At 39.5% G+C, this 15,684-nt stretch overlaps 1 protein-coding gene across 2 annotated transcripts in view; it reads right to left on the reverse strand.

Annotated features, from left to right (window-relative positions):
* The window catches only part of ADCY8 (adenylate cyclase 8), a 231,857-nt gene that overhangs the window by 181,111 nt on the left and 35,062 nt on the right, over positions 1-15,684 (reverse strand). For both annotated transcript variants that reach the window (XM_032415938.1, XM_032415939.1), the window contains exon 2: positions 4,810-4,959. In XM_032415938.1, the coding sequence (XP_032271829.1) occupies positions 4,810-4,959 (150 nt within the window). The remainder of the gene's footprint in view (positions 1-4,809; positions 4,960-15,684) is intronic.

Consider the following 15,684-nt stretch of genomic DNA (forward strand, 5'->3'; position numbering starts at 1 on the left):
CCACTTTGGAAAACAGTATGGAGATGCCTCAAAAAATTAAAAGTAGAGCTACCCTATGACCCAGCAATTGCACTACTGGATAGTTGCCCCAAAGACACAGATGTAGTGAAAAGAAGGGCCACATGCACCCCAATGTTCATAGCAACAATGTCCACAATAGCCAAACTGTAGAAAGAGCCGAGATGCCCTTCAACAGATGAATGGATAAAGAAGATGTGGCCCATATATACAATGGAATATTACTCAGCCATCAGAAAGGATGAATACCCAACTTTTACATCAACATGGATGGGACTGGAGATTATGCTAAGTGAAATAAGTCAAGCAGAGAAAGTCAATTACCATATGGTTTCACTTATTTGTGGAACATAAGGAATAGCATGGAGGACATTAGGAGAAGGAAGGGAAAAATGAAGGGTGGGAAATCGGAGGGAGAGATGAACCATGAGAGACTATGGACTCTGAGAAACAAACTGAGGGTTTTAGAGGGGAGGGGGCTGGGGGGATGGGTGAGCCCAGTGATGGGTATTAAGGAGGGCACGTACTGCATGGAGCACTGGGTGTTATATGAAAGCAATGAATCATGGATCACTACATCAAAAACTAACGATATATTGTATATATCGTTATATATATATATATATATATATATATATATATATATATATATATTGACTAACATAACATAATAAAATAAAATTTTAAAAAAATAATAAAATGCAAAAAAACCAAAACCTTGTTTGAAGAGACCTACCTGCTTGCTCTCAACGATAGACCCACACACGCAACCTCAGGTTATCCCAGGAAAAAGCCTCTTTCCCCGGACCTCAAGCATATCATCATACTATGGGACCTGCCAAGCAAGAGGGCTCATGTGCCACTTAGCCTCTAGCTACTGCTTGGCAATTTTCTTTGGAAAAATGATTGGTAACCACTATTAAATACTGACAATCTCAGTCATTTTATAATCATCTATTCCATGCTGGTTTTCAGGAACTGCTGGTGGGCTATATAGAGGAATGAGCCATGGGTCACTCTTAAGGGGTCAGTTACCTTAACAGGGTAACAGGCATGCAGTGATCGAGGTCCAGTGTTCCATGGTGGAACGGAGGTGGGCAATAGCTTTTCTTCATTTTGGTATGCCCATCAGGGAGCTATGTCATTGCATAGTTAACACTCAATAAATATACACTGAATGGAAAGTGAGCACAGTGGTATGCCACTGAAGAAAGTACATAACTTTGCTAGGGTGTCGAGAACACCTACTTTCCATGTTGCTGTCCTTCATCACATCATATATATCATATCATCAGTATCTTTGCTAATTCTTTCTTCCCTCTCTTCCAATAATAAAGTTCTATTCATCCTCCAGGCCCACTCCAGAGTGCAGACTGAGATTGACTTGTCTCTGTAACCCCACCATGAGTGGATGGATGAGTAAATAGAGAATGATGGGAGAAGTCATCATGGGAGTGCTCATAACTGTCCCAACATCCTTCTTTCAGGATGTTTGTATGGTTAGACCCTTATGTGGCAATCTTCACTGCTGCTCCCGCTGAGCTAAATCCTACTCACACATCAACTCAGGCATCATTTCTTTTCGGTAGGCTTCCATCAGCCTGCTTCTCGGTTTGATCCATACATTATTGCCAGAGGCCTCTGTGTAGCCATCCTTTCCCATACCTGGTAAACTCTGGAAGACCAGGAACCAACTGCCAGTCACCATTATGTTCCCAATGTCCAGCAAAGTTCATGGCACATAATAGGTCCTCAAATAAATTAATTCATGATTGAGCAAAGTAAGTCATTTAAATATGTCCTTTGTATCCTACCATGAGATAAAGCCAGGTCTTGAAAAATCCCACAAAACTTGAATGTTTATGTGGAATAAGGCCTCCTAATTCTATACTTTTATAAGTACCAAAAAATGCAGTTTAGTCTCCTCTGGGATAATTTCCCAAGGAAAAAGGATCTGCTGTCACTTAGGCCCTTATAGTGTCTCCTTTGCATGGTACAGAATTTCTAACAGTTATGGTATTATAATTAGCTCTGATAAGAGGTAAATGGGGTTGGATTTGTTAATGACACATGATATTTTAACAGATATGGAGCCTAATGCTAAGCTCTGGCCGCTGGAAACCAAAGTCAAACCGCCATCCTGATTTCCCTCCAAACGAGATAACTTTCACTTGGGGTTTCAAGTGAGACAAGCCAATCCATAATGTGTTCTCACAAGAGTCCTCCTGGGATTGAGCTCTGTTGGCTGACTCATAGAAATCATTCTGCACAATCATGCTAATAGAAACTCTTCACTGAGCTGCAAGAGCACTACATACCGTACTTCTCATCAAGATGCCTCTTCAGGACGGGTATTATTATTCCCATGCTACAGATGGAAAAACTAAAGCTCATAGCTTGCTTGAGCTCACTAAGACAGTAACTAATTCACCAAAGATGTCAAATCCTGAGCAGTCTCATTGGAAAGCCTTCTCTGCCCATCTACCACTGAGGAAGTTCTCAGGGACAACAGAGACCTGAAGCAGAGACCACATGTCAAAGGAAAGGAACCTTAGCATTGAATGATACAGAGCCAGCTATCTTAGCTACTGCCTCTGGGGGTAGGGCGTAGTCAATATACCAGAAACACGTTATTATAATGGTGAGCACAGGGCTATAACAACCTATAGCATATTTTGCTGTATATTTAGAACAAAGAATATTCCACCAAAAGACAGTGTTTTCTTTTAATGAGGCTGACTTAAAATTTTTTTAAGATTTTATTATTGAGAGAGAGAGAGAGAGAGAGAGAGAGAGAGGAAGGGAGGGGTAGAGGGAGAGGGAGAGAGAAACCCAAGGGGACTCTGCACTAAGCATGGAGCCTGATGCAGGGCTTGATCTCACTACCCTGAGATCATGACCTGAGCTGATACCCAAGAGTTGGTTGCTCAACTAACTGCGCCACCGAGGTGCCCCCTGACTTATAATTTTGTATTGATTTATACACATTATCTCACTTGAGGGAAGCACAAAGCTGGAAAGAAAGATCCTGCCCCATGTATGGATGAGGAACCAGAACAGGGAGCTCACTGGCTTCGGTGACCCCACCAGGAGGTAAGACAGCTGCAGATGAACTCAAGTAACTGTTCCTACATTCCAGCTGTCACTTATTCTCCTCCCTGTATAGTATTCTTTCCTTCCTTGGTCCATCAGCTTAAAAAAAATAAAGCTTATAAAGGACGGAAGAAGGTCCTTCTACCACGTGGGATGACTACATCACAGTGACTCCAAGACACTCAACTTGAAGGACGGGAAAAGAAGAAAAGTCTTATGGGTATGATAAAGCAATCATTTGTAGGACCTCCAATATTTCATAAACATGAAATAAAAGCCTGAGCTTCCAAGACATCTCACCCACAATTGCCGTTCTCGTTGCAATAGGGCATCGAGAACAGTCAAATAAATTATTAATGCAGCAGTATTCTCTGAATTGGCAGGCATCCCATGGAAAGAGTGATGTCCCAGTCTGGCAACTGCTCTGTTTTTCAGAGGAACACAACATTTTATCCTGGCAGATACTCGTGTTGATTGCACAAGGTGATTTCAAGTTATTTTTCTCAATTATTTTATAGGGCTATTCAGGACAATTATAATAAATCTATTATGAGGTTGCATAAGTATTCTAGACATTAATTTCAAAATTTCCTAGCTCTGATTCCTGTGAAGTCCACATAGGGTCTGGAAATTCAGTAGTTTCCTCTGTGCCCCTGGCAATGACATATGGCAGTGGGACTTGAGTTTTGGCCCATCCATGATCACACAGACCTGGCTTCACTCACTTCAAAGATCCATGTTTTACTGACAATTTGATCAAATTAAGATGAAGACAATGTGGCACTTTTTGGTAATTTCTCAAACTATTATTGTATAAAGCTTAATATAACAAGTGGGTATCTATAGATGTAACATTTTTAAGAGAGCCTTGGATGATAAAACTAATATATCTGTTGAGCATAGAATTCCCAAGAGCATATATATTTAGGAGATAATATGTTGATTCCATAACCAATTTTTCCATATATTCCTGTTACTCCTCTTTGAAAACTGCGTTCAGAGGCAAAGATAGGCATGAATTTTGAATATCACATGAATAATTTTCATGGGGCAAATCTTTATTTTTTGAAAGCTGATTTCATTTTGGGGAAACATATAATTTAAGGCCAAAGCTATTTTTTAAATCCTTTTAACAGCTACCCAATCAGGATGTCCAAGAATCTTCATTTCAATCTCTTCAAACTGAAGACACATGGTCTCTGACCCAACCCAACCTGTTTTCCCTACTGCATCCCTTTCCTAGGATTGGTATCACGTTCCACAAAATTTGTTGTGTTCTGTAATCTCTTCTGAAAATCAGGATGAGGTATTAGGAACTACACATGTACAAGATTCTTCCATAAGCTTACTATAATTTGGTATGTAATGAAAATATTTATTTCAAATAAGAGTTCACAGTTTCAAAAAAAGAGGGTAAAAAATGAGAATGTTAATGGTTTTTAGGAACCATGGCCTTGTTCACAAACATAGATGTCAAAGTGTCAGAAAAGCACTTGGTGACAAATTTTATTTCTTGTAGACAACATTTAATTGAATGTGGGAAACAAGACCAACCTGCTTTGAGCTATAAGTTTAACATAACTATTTTAGACTCTGGAATCCATGACACAAACCTGAAGAAAACACTTGAAGTCAGGATGTGTTTGGGGAGGAAAAAAGCTCCATGTAACTCAGACACTAGGCCTTTCCAAGTGGTACCTGTCTTTGGTTTTCCGTCTCCAGGCGTAGCCTGGCCTCCACACACCTCCGCGTCTCCAGGAAGGCTTGGCGCTGGGCCCGGTCTGACAGGTAGCTGATGAAGATTCCAGCTGTGTTCATACACATGAATAACACTGCCTGGGCCACAACCTAAAACACATTTGCAAACATAGGCTGGTCAGATGATTAAAACAAGAGCTGTTTGGAGACAAAGAGGAAAACATAAAGAAAGATTTCCAAGGTAAATCTTAAGGTAGTAATCCAAACATTTAGCATCAGCCTAATAGAACCATTCGGGTCATGGGTGAAATGTCAACCCCCCATTGACCTTTCCATCCAATTTAAAGCTTCTCATACTGCAAGTGTGATTTGAACGTGAATTGGAAACTTGAGGTTAGATAGGAGCACTTCTCTCTTTCTCACTCTGCCTTACCTCTCCGCCTTCACTAGCTGAAGTTTTTAGCCTTCTAGATGGTTGGAGGAGCAGGTCAGAAGAAGGGAAAGGGACTAATAAGAAATAGCTAATAGTACTACTATTATATCTAGTAGCTCTTACAACTTTTTTTGATGATATAAAGGTAAATATACTAGCAATGAATGCAAAAAAAATCTTAGCAGAGAAATAGAAACCATGCACACAAAATGAAAATTCTACAAGTGGAAAACACAACACTGAAAATTAAAACAGTCACTGGAGGATAGTAATAGCATAATGTAGGTGACAGAAGAAAAAAACCAATAAAGTTAAAGATAAATCAATAAGCCAAGAATAACCTTGAAAGCAGTCAGAGAAAATGTTACAGACAGGGGACATGCTCTCTAGTTATGATAATGATTTTCAGGGTAAATAAAAAAGAAAGACATTACTAAAATACACTGAAATGAGGGGCACCTGGGTGGCTCGGTTGGTCGAGCATCTGACTCTTGGCTTCGGCTCAGATCATGATCTCAGGGTTGTGAAATGGAGTACTGCATAGGCTCACACTCAGTGTGGAGTCTGCTTGAGGTTCTCTCTTTCCCTCTCCCTCTGCCCCTCCCTCTGCTCATACTCTCTAAATAAATAATAAAATCTTTAAAAAAATAATAAAATACACTGAAAAGTTTGAAAGTCAAAACAAAATAAAGCTGGTTTTGCTGTGTAAATACTATATGAAAGAGAACTGACAGAAAAAAACATTACTAGTGATAAATAAGGTCACTATATAATGTTAAGAGCTTTAATTCACCAGAAAGATCTAAAAATTACGAACTTGAGCACATTTAGCAACATAGCTCAGAATACACAATGCCAAGTGTGACATAAGTCTATGGCATTATTTACGAATCTGTCATCACAGTGATCTATTTTTTACACAATGTTCAGCAGTTAACAGATCAAACAGATTAAAAAAATCAGCAAAGACAGAGACAATTTAAATATCTCATACAACTAACAAACTTGAAATGGAATACAGTATGCAACAACTAGATGGTACAAATTCTTTTTAGGCACTTATTGAATATTTATAAATAGGATTTTATGATAAAACCTGAAGGTAGCCTCAGCAAATTTCAAAGAACTAGTAGCATATAACTATAGTCAATTACTACAATAAAATCAATTTACAAAGACAACATCATGTGTTTGGAAATTAAAAATATTTCTAAATAACTCATGGATCTAAGAATATATTATAATGGAAAATATGTATAGTTAAAGAATAATATGAAAATACTACTGAACAAAATTTAGTAGTCCTCACAGAGGAATGTGTAGTAATAAATGCTTTTTTTTTTTTAAAAAAGCTGAAAATCAATGTGCTAGCCATTCAACTTAAGGATTTAGCAAAAAACAAAAAGCAGAATAAATCCAAAGTATGTAGAAGGAAAAAAAATAATAAAACAGGAGCAAAAATAAATAAAGATACAATAAAGACAAATATATAAATAAAGTCAAAAGTTCGTTTTCTGAAAAGACAAAGAAGGGATAACAATTCTTATAAGCTTAATTTAAAAGAAAGAGATACAGAAAAGGTCCAAATAAGCAATATTAAGAATAGGAAATGGGACAAAGATATTGCAGAAATTAATAGGTAATAAGAACATGTTATGAAGTTTAATGCTACAAAAAATCTGAGATGGTGTATTTCTCAAAATACATCTTTACCAGAACTGACTCAAGGAAATGGAGAAAAAGTCAATAAAAGGAACCATAATTAAAAATGTTTTCACAAGGAGTATGTACAGAAACAAAACCAAAAATACCTAAAGCAAACATCCTGCTCAATGGAAAAAGGTTCAAGAGCATTTGTTTAAAGACCAGGGTAGCAGTTACCATCAAATGTATTCAACACCATTCTCGAATTCTAGCCATCTCAATAGGACAAACACAGAAACAAAATAAAAGTGATAAAGTTTGAAAAGGAAGAAATATACTTTCATTATTTTCAGATGATTATCCATGTGGAATATCCAAAAATATCTACAGAAAAATGACTAAAATTAATAATAATTTAGCAAAGATGCTGGATATAAAATCAAAATAAAATGTCAGTTGCATTTCTATGCATCCATAACAAACAGAAAGAAATGAATTTAGTGGAGAAAATAATGGGATTTAATTTAAAATAATCAAATAAGACCTACGTAGATGGAGGGTTATATACCATGTTATGGATAGGAAAGAATTGCTACAGTAAAGTTCTCAAATCTCAGTAGGTATTTTTACCTCCAGTGGAATTCAAGATGATTCTAAAATTTATATGGAAGGGCAAAGGGTCAAAAATACAAAAGATATTGTTAAAGAAGAACAAAATAGAAAGAGTTGTGATACCAGATATTGAGACTTATTATAATGTTTTAGCAATTAAAACATCATGGTATTGATATAGGTATCCAAAAATTGACCAGTGGATGTCAACAGAGAACCCAGAAACACAAAGGCACAAAGTTTGGGCACCACAGGTCTAAGGAGAAAAGAGGGATTTTCAACAAAGGGTATCAGGACAGTTTGTTATCCATTTAGAAAATAGAGTAAAAGTAAACCCTTGACTAATACCACCCATGGAAACACACTGCAGGTGGATTAAAGTCTTCACTATGAAAGGCAAAAATATTAAATTTTAGAAGACAATCTAGGAGAATATTTTTATCACCTTGATAGATTTTTACAATAAACCACAGGAGCACCTGGGTGGTTCAGTCATTTAAGCATCTGCCTTTGGCTCAGGTCATGATCTCGGGGTCCTGGGATAGAACTCCCTGCTCAGTGGGAAGTCTGCTTCTCCCTCTCACTCTGCCCCTCCTCCCCCACTCATGCACTCTCTCTCTCGCTCTCTCCTTCTCTCTCAAATAACTAAAAATCTTTAAAAAATAAAAAAAAATAAAGCACACAGAATACAAACTAGAAAGAACAGAGGAGTATATTTGATTAAAGAATTTCTATACATTCAAAGACACCACAAATAAAATTGAAAGAAAAAAACTACACACAAACTAAGAAAAGATATTTGTGATACTTATAACCAGCCAAGAAGTAATTTTAGCTTACAAGAACTTGTACAAATGTATAAGAAAACATAAACAATCCAATAGAAAACAAGGGCAAAAGATAAACAGATATTTCAAAGACAAGAAAAGACAAATATGAAACTGAGTGCAACAATCTAGGAACTGTAAGTTAAAGTCCACACCCATTCCACACTTACTGGCCTGGCTCTAAAAAGAAAATACATAGTGGAGCATCATCAAATTGTCAAGGATGCCAGTGGGAATCTGAAATGATGCAACTACTTTGACTTCACACATTACTATTTAATTTGCGCCACCCCAGAATTTCACCTTTTCACTCCACAGTCACCTGTGCATGTGTGGCCAGGAGACATATCCAGGAATGTCTGGAATAGCATTCTTCATAAGGGCTTGAAACTGGAAATACTCTGAATGTCCACCAATAGTGGAATAGATACATATTCTGTGATGAATTAAAACAATAAAATACTACTGAGCATTGAAAATATATGAACTATCACTGCATGCATCCAAATGGATAAGTACAGAAAATAATAATATTTTAAAAGGTATAATCCAGTGACATAGAGATAAAAGCAATAAAACTAGACAATATATTGTTTATGGACACGTGAGATAGCATCTGATGGCATTTTTTTCCTTACCCATCAAATTGTCAATGATCAAAAATTTGATGACATACTCCTCTGGATAGGTTGTGGGATAAAGTCATTTCATACCTAGTTGAAGATATGAATTTTGCAATGCCTCTCAAAGTTGACAATATTCATGCTTATCAGCCCAGTGATTCCACTTGAATGGACTTATAAATATGACCACCAGGTGCTAGCATCAAAGGATAACACAGCATCGTTTACGTGTAATTAGAAAGAACCTAAATGCTCATGAACAGAGGACTGGTTAAATTATAAGGCCATACAACTGGATCATATGCTGAAAAAATCAAGTTGATTTTCTGTATAAGAATACTGAACATTCCAGTACATACTGCTAGGTGGGGGGAAAGAGCAAAGGTCTAACATTTGTTCTCATTTTTATATGCACAGACTCCTTCAGTAAGGCAGTGGATAATTCTGGGGACAGAAACTGAAGTCTGGTTTATAATATCTACCTTTTATATTTTGAATATGTGCATGTAGTTCCTATCCCAACGCATGGATTTTTAAAAAGATTGATAAATTTATTGCTAAAAATGAGAAAAATGCGAGCTCCTCCTCGTGACAATAAAGCCTGCTTGATCATCTTCAAGGTCATTTCATACCATTTCTCCCCTTACTCATTTTGTTCCAACCAACAACCTGGTTTAGTTTCTGTTCTTCCAGTAGGCTTGTCCCACCTCTGGGCTATTGTTAATGTTGTTTCCCGTGCCTGAGACACACTTCCCCATATTTCTTGCCTTGCTGATTCCTCTTATCCTTTGTTCTCGATTTTATTATTGTTTTTTTCAAAGAGATGCTCCCTGATCACTACATCAAAGTAGGAATTCCCTGTTATTCTTTGTTCCTGCACACTGTGCACTTATCACAGATTGTAATTGTGTATTTATTTGCTTGATTGGTTGTTTGATGCCTGTCACGCTGGATTATTAGTTCTAATAATGCAAGGATGGTGCTCGTTTTAGACATTGATTGACACCTAGTACCTAGCATAGTGGATGTGCTTAGCAGAGTACCTGTTTAAGGGCTCAGCAACCACTAAGTACTAAATATTTGCTGAATGGATAAACAGCTTTCCTATGTACCACTAATCATCATTTACAAGATATGATGAAACAGTGATCTTATTCACAGTAGCAATGATAATGTAAAACACCAAAGAATATCCTTGACAATAATAATAGCAAATGTGTGAGAGCTCGGGGTGGGGGGGAGTAACTAAAGTATGCAACGTTACAAAGGATAAAGGAGGGAGGTATTTCTAATAAGGGGTGCTATTATTAACTATGTAAATAGTGCCCGAATCACTTTATAGCTTCAATATTATACTCCCAAGTGGAAGCCAGTGCAGCCGGTTAAGCGCCCGACTCTTGGGTTTGGCTCAGGTCATGATCTCAGGGTCATGAGATCAAGCCCCAAATCGGGCTTGCGCTCAGAGGGGAGTCTGCTTGAGATTTTCTCTTTCCCTCTGCCCCACGCCCCCATGCCCTCTCTCTCTCTGAAATGAATAAATAAATCTTTTTAAAAAAAGAATGCATGAGTTAGAATACCAAAGACATTTTTACAAAAGGGATTTGGAAGTGGGGAATGTGGGGGGCTTGCCTAGCCAAAAGGTAATACAAATCATCATGCTCCAGTAAGTAAAATTCTGTGGCAGTAGAGAAAATCTCAACTGAAAAATTAATAGACTAAAATGGAGTACACCACCCAGAAATAGCCAAAAGAGAAGACAACGAGTTTTTATTATGATACATATAGCTCAACAATTCGGTGGGAAAAATAACTGTCAGTAAAGGGATTTGTTGACTATTGGTCAACTACGGGAAAAAAGATTGAAGGTCACCTCATGCTATATATGCATATAGATGCCAGTGGATTAAAGAGTTACATGTGGAAAATGAGCCAGTAAGCACAAAAGCATGACCCAAAACTCAAATTAAATATAACTAAAATTTTTTAAATTAAAACAATTTGATCATCTTTGAAGTAGAAAGCAAATTGGCAACATGTTGCAAAGTTTTACTCATTTCTTTTGACCCTCTGGCCCAACTTTTGCTTATCTATTTGAAGGAAATAATCAGGTATAGGACCAGAAACTTCTGTTAAGGGATTTTCACTGCAGCTTTCTTATGGAGAGAAAAAGAAAATTGCATATTTTTACCAGTAGGGACATGGCTGAATGCATTGGAGGTGTGCATACACAAAAGAACATAAAATCACAGGAAAATATTTAATGGCATGAGCCAATTTGTATGATACATTAAGTAAAATGTAATTTTACTTTAATTCAAAACTTTTAAGATTAAATCTAAATTAACTTCAATCTTAAAAGCTTTAATTTAAAACTTTTCAATTTAAAGCTGTGTTAAAACACAAACCTATAAATCCAATGTAATCCTCATGCTTAAAATAAAAGGAAATATATATGTGTACACACGTATAAAAGGAAATGCATATATATATGTATGTATATATATATGTATTTGCATGTGTATGTGCTTGCCTATGTGTAAATGTGTGTATATATGTGCGTGTATTGAAATAGGACAAACTCACTTGTGAAGATCTAACAAGATGGCACCAGGGAAACAAAAGCTGAGGAGATGGAGGAGAACAGAGCCCAGAAGCACACACTCCTATATGGACTTGATTCTTAGTAACTGACTTCCCAAATATCTTTACTGTTGCATTTTAGCATTAACTAAGTACCCCCCTCAAACCCTACATTGTTCAATAAGTTATTGTTCCTTTTTATAACTAAATTTTATGAAAGAAATACTTTTCCACTGTGGCAGCTGCAGATGTGTGGTTCCATGGAGGAGCGGCATATATTGTGACAACTCTTTTGGATTGGTCATATTCTGTAATCCTCCAAACTACCTAATTCTACCTAGGTCCCTGTGAGACCCCTCTGTAAGCCACCTCTGTCCTGCAGCTGACATGTTAAGTGTGAGATGCTTAAGAAGCACTTGTTGATCAATGCTCTATTTTTCTACCTTTATAGATCTGTAAACTGCCATGGATAAGCCGTCCTAGCCCCTCGCTCCTATTAATAAATGTAACCATTCAAAATTATTTATGGAGCAAGTTCTACATCAGATATAGTTTCATAAACTGGCAGTGTGCAAAGCAGATAAATGCCTGCTCTCAACTCTAGTAGTGGGAGACAGGCAATCAACAAATAAACCAGGAATATTTAATAAGCGGTGGCTGTGTGTGATAAATGCTATGACGAAAAACACAGCAGCATAAGCAGCATAGAAAGTGACAATGAGGGGTAGGACTGCTCATTCATAGGGAGTTCAAAGACGTCCTCTCTGATACGAAGACATCTGAGTAAAAACCTGAAAGAAGTGAGGCCATGAGTCATGAGGATATTTGGGAAGAACATTCCAGGCAGAGGGAATAGAAAGTGCAGAGGCTCTGCAGCAGGAGAAGGAAGAAGCCCACTCCAGCCCAGCATGAAGCCCACTGTGCCTGCAGCAGAGAGGGGTGCGTGAGGGTGAGGACACGTGTAGGAGCTGAGCTCTGAAGGGAACGAAGGGCCAGGCCTGGTAGGGTCTTGCACCATGATAGGGATACAGGTATGCCCCTCTTTTTGAAAGTTCACGTTATGCCACTTTGCTTTTACAAAAGACCTACATTAGCACCTCTTTTTGTTACCTGAAAGAAATCCGAAGAGGATTTTTGCTTTAGCCATATGTAAAAATAGTGTCCAATATTGGTATGTTACAGAAGCCACATGCACCCCGAGCAGGGAGAGTGGCAACGCCCAGCTCCTTCCCAGGGACCACATGGCATCTCAGCAGCAACCGCCAGAGCTCTGTGTCTGGGAGCATCTGTCCTTTATCTCAACTTCTTGTGTGCATCCATTAGCCACACATGTACTAAGTAGATCAGAAAAACCTAAGAGGTGATTTTTGGGGTCTGGGAATGCTCAAAAGATTTTCCATATAAGTCAATGCTAATTGCTTCTTGGCTGTGCACCATTTTCGGCCTATGAGAAGTTTCATAGGAGCATTCTACTTTTGGAAAGCAGGGGAAACCTGCATTGATTTTTCTCTCCATGAGATGGGAAGGGAGTTCCGAGTTCTGGGGACTGGGACAGATAACCCATCTTCCATGTTGTAAGGGTCATGCTGGCTGCCAGGAACAGAACAGACTGCAGGAAGGGCAAGGCCAGAGGAAAGGAGACAAGCTGGAGGCCTCTTACAAAAGTCCCATTGGAAAGAGAGTTTGGCTCAGACCAGGGCAGCAATCATGTAGGCATTGTGATATGGCTGGACCCTGAATATGTCAAAGGAAGAGACAGCCCGATTTGCAGATGGGTTTTGTGTAGAGTATCAGAAAAAGTCAGAGACCAAATGGCCTCCAGAAACACCATTACTGTGACTGCACAGGAGAAGCACCTGGGGGCTTACAAAGATGCCAGTCCTGTGGGCCCTACTCAGACCTCCTGGGTAAAAATACCTAACGATATGGCCAGAGAATCTTTCATTTTAGAAAGCTCACAAAATGATCTATAGCAGTGGGTCCACAGGCTGGCATAAGAGAATCTCTGCTTCAAAAAAATGGCCTGAAGCTCACACATAGCAATACTTTTTGACCTCCTTCTTGTAGGTCCACCAGCCTTACTAAATTCTGAACTCCCAGAGGGCAGACACCATGTCTGTTGTATCTCCATCTCTCATGCAGGGCCTAGGATCCTAGTGCTCAGCAAACACCTGTCCAGTCTGATCTGACACAGTCACAGGAGCAAATTCCAATCACCCACCGCTCTGGTCCGGTTTTGTAATCACTGGGAATAGGGAGGTTGTCACTGAGGTAGGAAGCCCTCCACAACCTCATCCAAAACAGGACAAGTCCCTCCCTACCTCCCCCCATACCCTCCCCCAGCCCCTGGCATTGGAAGGGTCCTCTGTGGGCCCAGGGTGGTGACCACGTGTGGACACTGCTGTTTGAGGCCAGGAGGCTCAGCGTTGGAAGGGCTCAGAAAGTCAGCTTCTCCATTTGATACAAGATTTGCATTTTGTCACTGCAGAAAAGATCCACTGCTATTCATCGCCAAGTAGCCAGATCAGAGGTGGGGAAAGAGCACCAGGTCCCTGGGGGCCTCACAACCAAAGTGTGCACTTTCTGGTGCCACGGAGGATGCACTGCATTTTGTCTGTGGCTCACTTTGTACAGGAAACCTCACCATGGTCTACAGCCCAAGCTGCTGATGGCTGGAGCTGCTTTATTAAGAACAGGGGAAAGAGGGGCGCCTGGGTGGCTCAGTTGGTTCAGTATCTGCCTTGGGCTCAGGTCATGATCCCAGGGTCCTGGGATCAAGCCCTGCATCGGGCTCCCTGCTCAGCGGGGAGCTTCTCTCTCTCCCTCTGCCTGCAGCTCCCCCTGCTTGTGCTCCCCCCACCCCCATCAAATAACTAAATAAAATCTTTAAAAAAAAAAGAACAGGAGGAAAACCGTCCTTCCACTTGTTTCTGGGTCTCCAGAAGCATCCACTCAAGTGCCGTTGTGTGTGTTTTCCAGTTCTGGAAAAGTGATTCTGTCCCTGGAGATAGTTTTATTTTTAAAACTTAGAAAGAAAATGAAGAAGAGATGTGTTGTAATCCCATAAGGATTGATTTGTATTTGGATAATTTCCAATATTTTAATAGAAACCAGAAATTTAAAAGGTGTTACCCTGCAGCTTAATTTATATGAAATGCTGAAAACTAATTTTTAAAGGATTTCCACCTTGATTTGTCCTTTGCATTAACGGTACATCATAAATTTTGGAGGATATGCAGGCTGAAATTGGGAGACTACCTAATCGCACGTATAACTTACTTTTTTGAGTTCATATTAAGCACAGGGTATCTTACGAAGTAATTTTCATATACGTTCTTAGATAATCTCAATGGGGAAGGAAGTACTGTTATGTCCATATAAGGAGGCTGAAGTTCAGAGAGGTTAAGGACCCTGTCTAAGATTAAACAGCTCTCCTGGTGGTAGGGCAGGGAACTGAACGCAGGAAGTCTGACTTTGCGGGATCCAAGCAAGGGTTGGCCAGGACCTGAAGGAAACCTTGGATATTCAGAAGAAATGGAGCCCTTTCAGGAGACCAGGGTAGAATTTAGCAACTAAATACTGCACCACGCATGAGGCAGGTTGGATGTTTTGCCACATAATGGGCGTAGGTGAATGATGCAGGTAGAGGCCTGGTATCTGCAGGTGAATGAGCCTGGCTGACGAGGGTCTGGCGTCCTTCTCTAATTGAAACGTAGCATTTATCGAGCACTCAGTATATGCCAGGAATCGTCCTAAGTGCCTGGCAGGTTTGCATTCACGTAGACCTCACAAGAGCCCGATGCGGGAGGCACTGTTCATTCATTGGCTCGAGGTAACAGACGAAGCCCGCGGCAGAGCATCACTGGCATCAGAACTTCTTGCACTTTGAACTACTGTGCCCTCCACCCTCCTCCCTGAGCCCGCTGCTGTGCGAACACAATGAAAGGTCACTCGAGCCACAAATGCGGACTCGGCACATGCACGGCAGACACTAGGGTTTGGCCATTTTTTGTGGCTCGGTTGCAAAGCCTGGAAAGGGGAAGGAACCGTGCAAGAGGTGTGTGTGCCGTCCAGCAGGCTTGTTCTAACACAGTCCAGAAGGCATGTAAGTGGTTCTAGGACATAAAAGAGAGTCACCCAAGGCAGGGAAAAGGCC

Source organism: Phoca vitulina, unplaced genomic scaffold (genome assembly GCF_004348235.1).
Source record: "Phoca vitulina isolate PV1807 unplaced genomic scaffold, GSC_HSeal_1.0 scaffold18, whole genome shotgun sequence".
NCBI classification, from domain to species: Eukaryota; Metazoa; Chordata; class Mammalia; order Carnivora; family Phocidae; genus Phoca; species Phoca vitulina.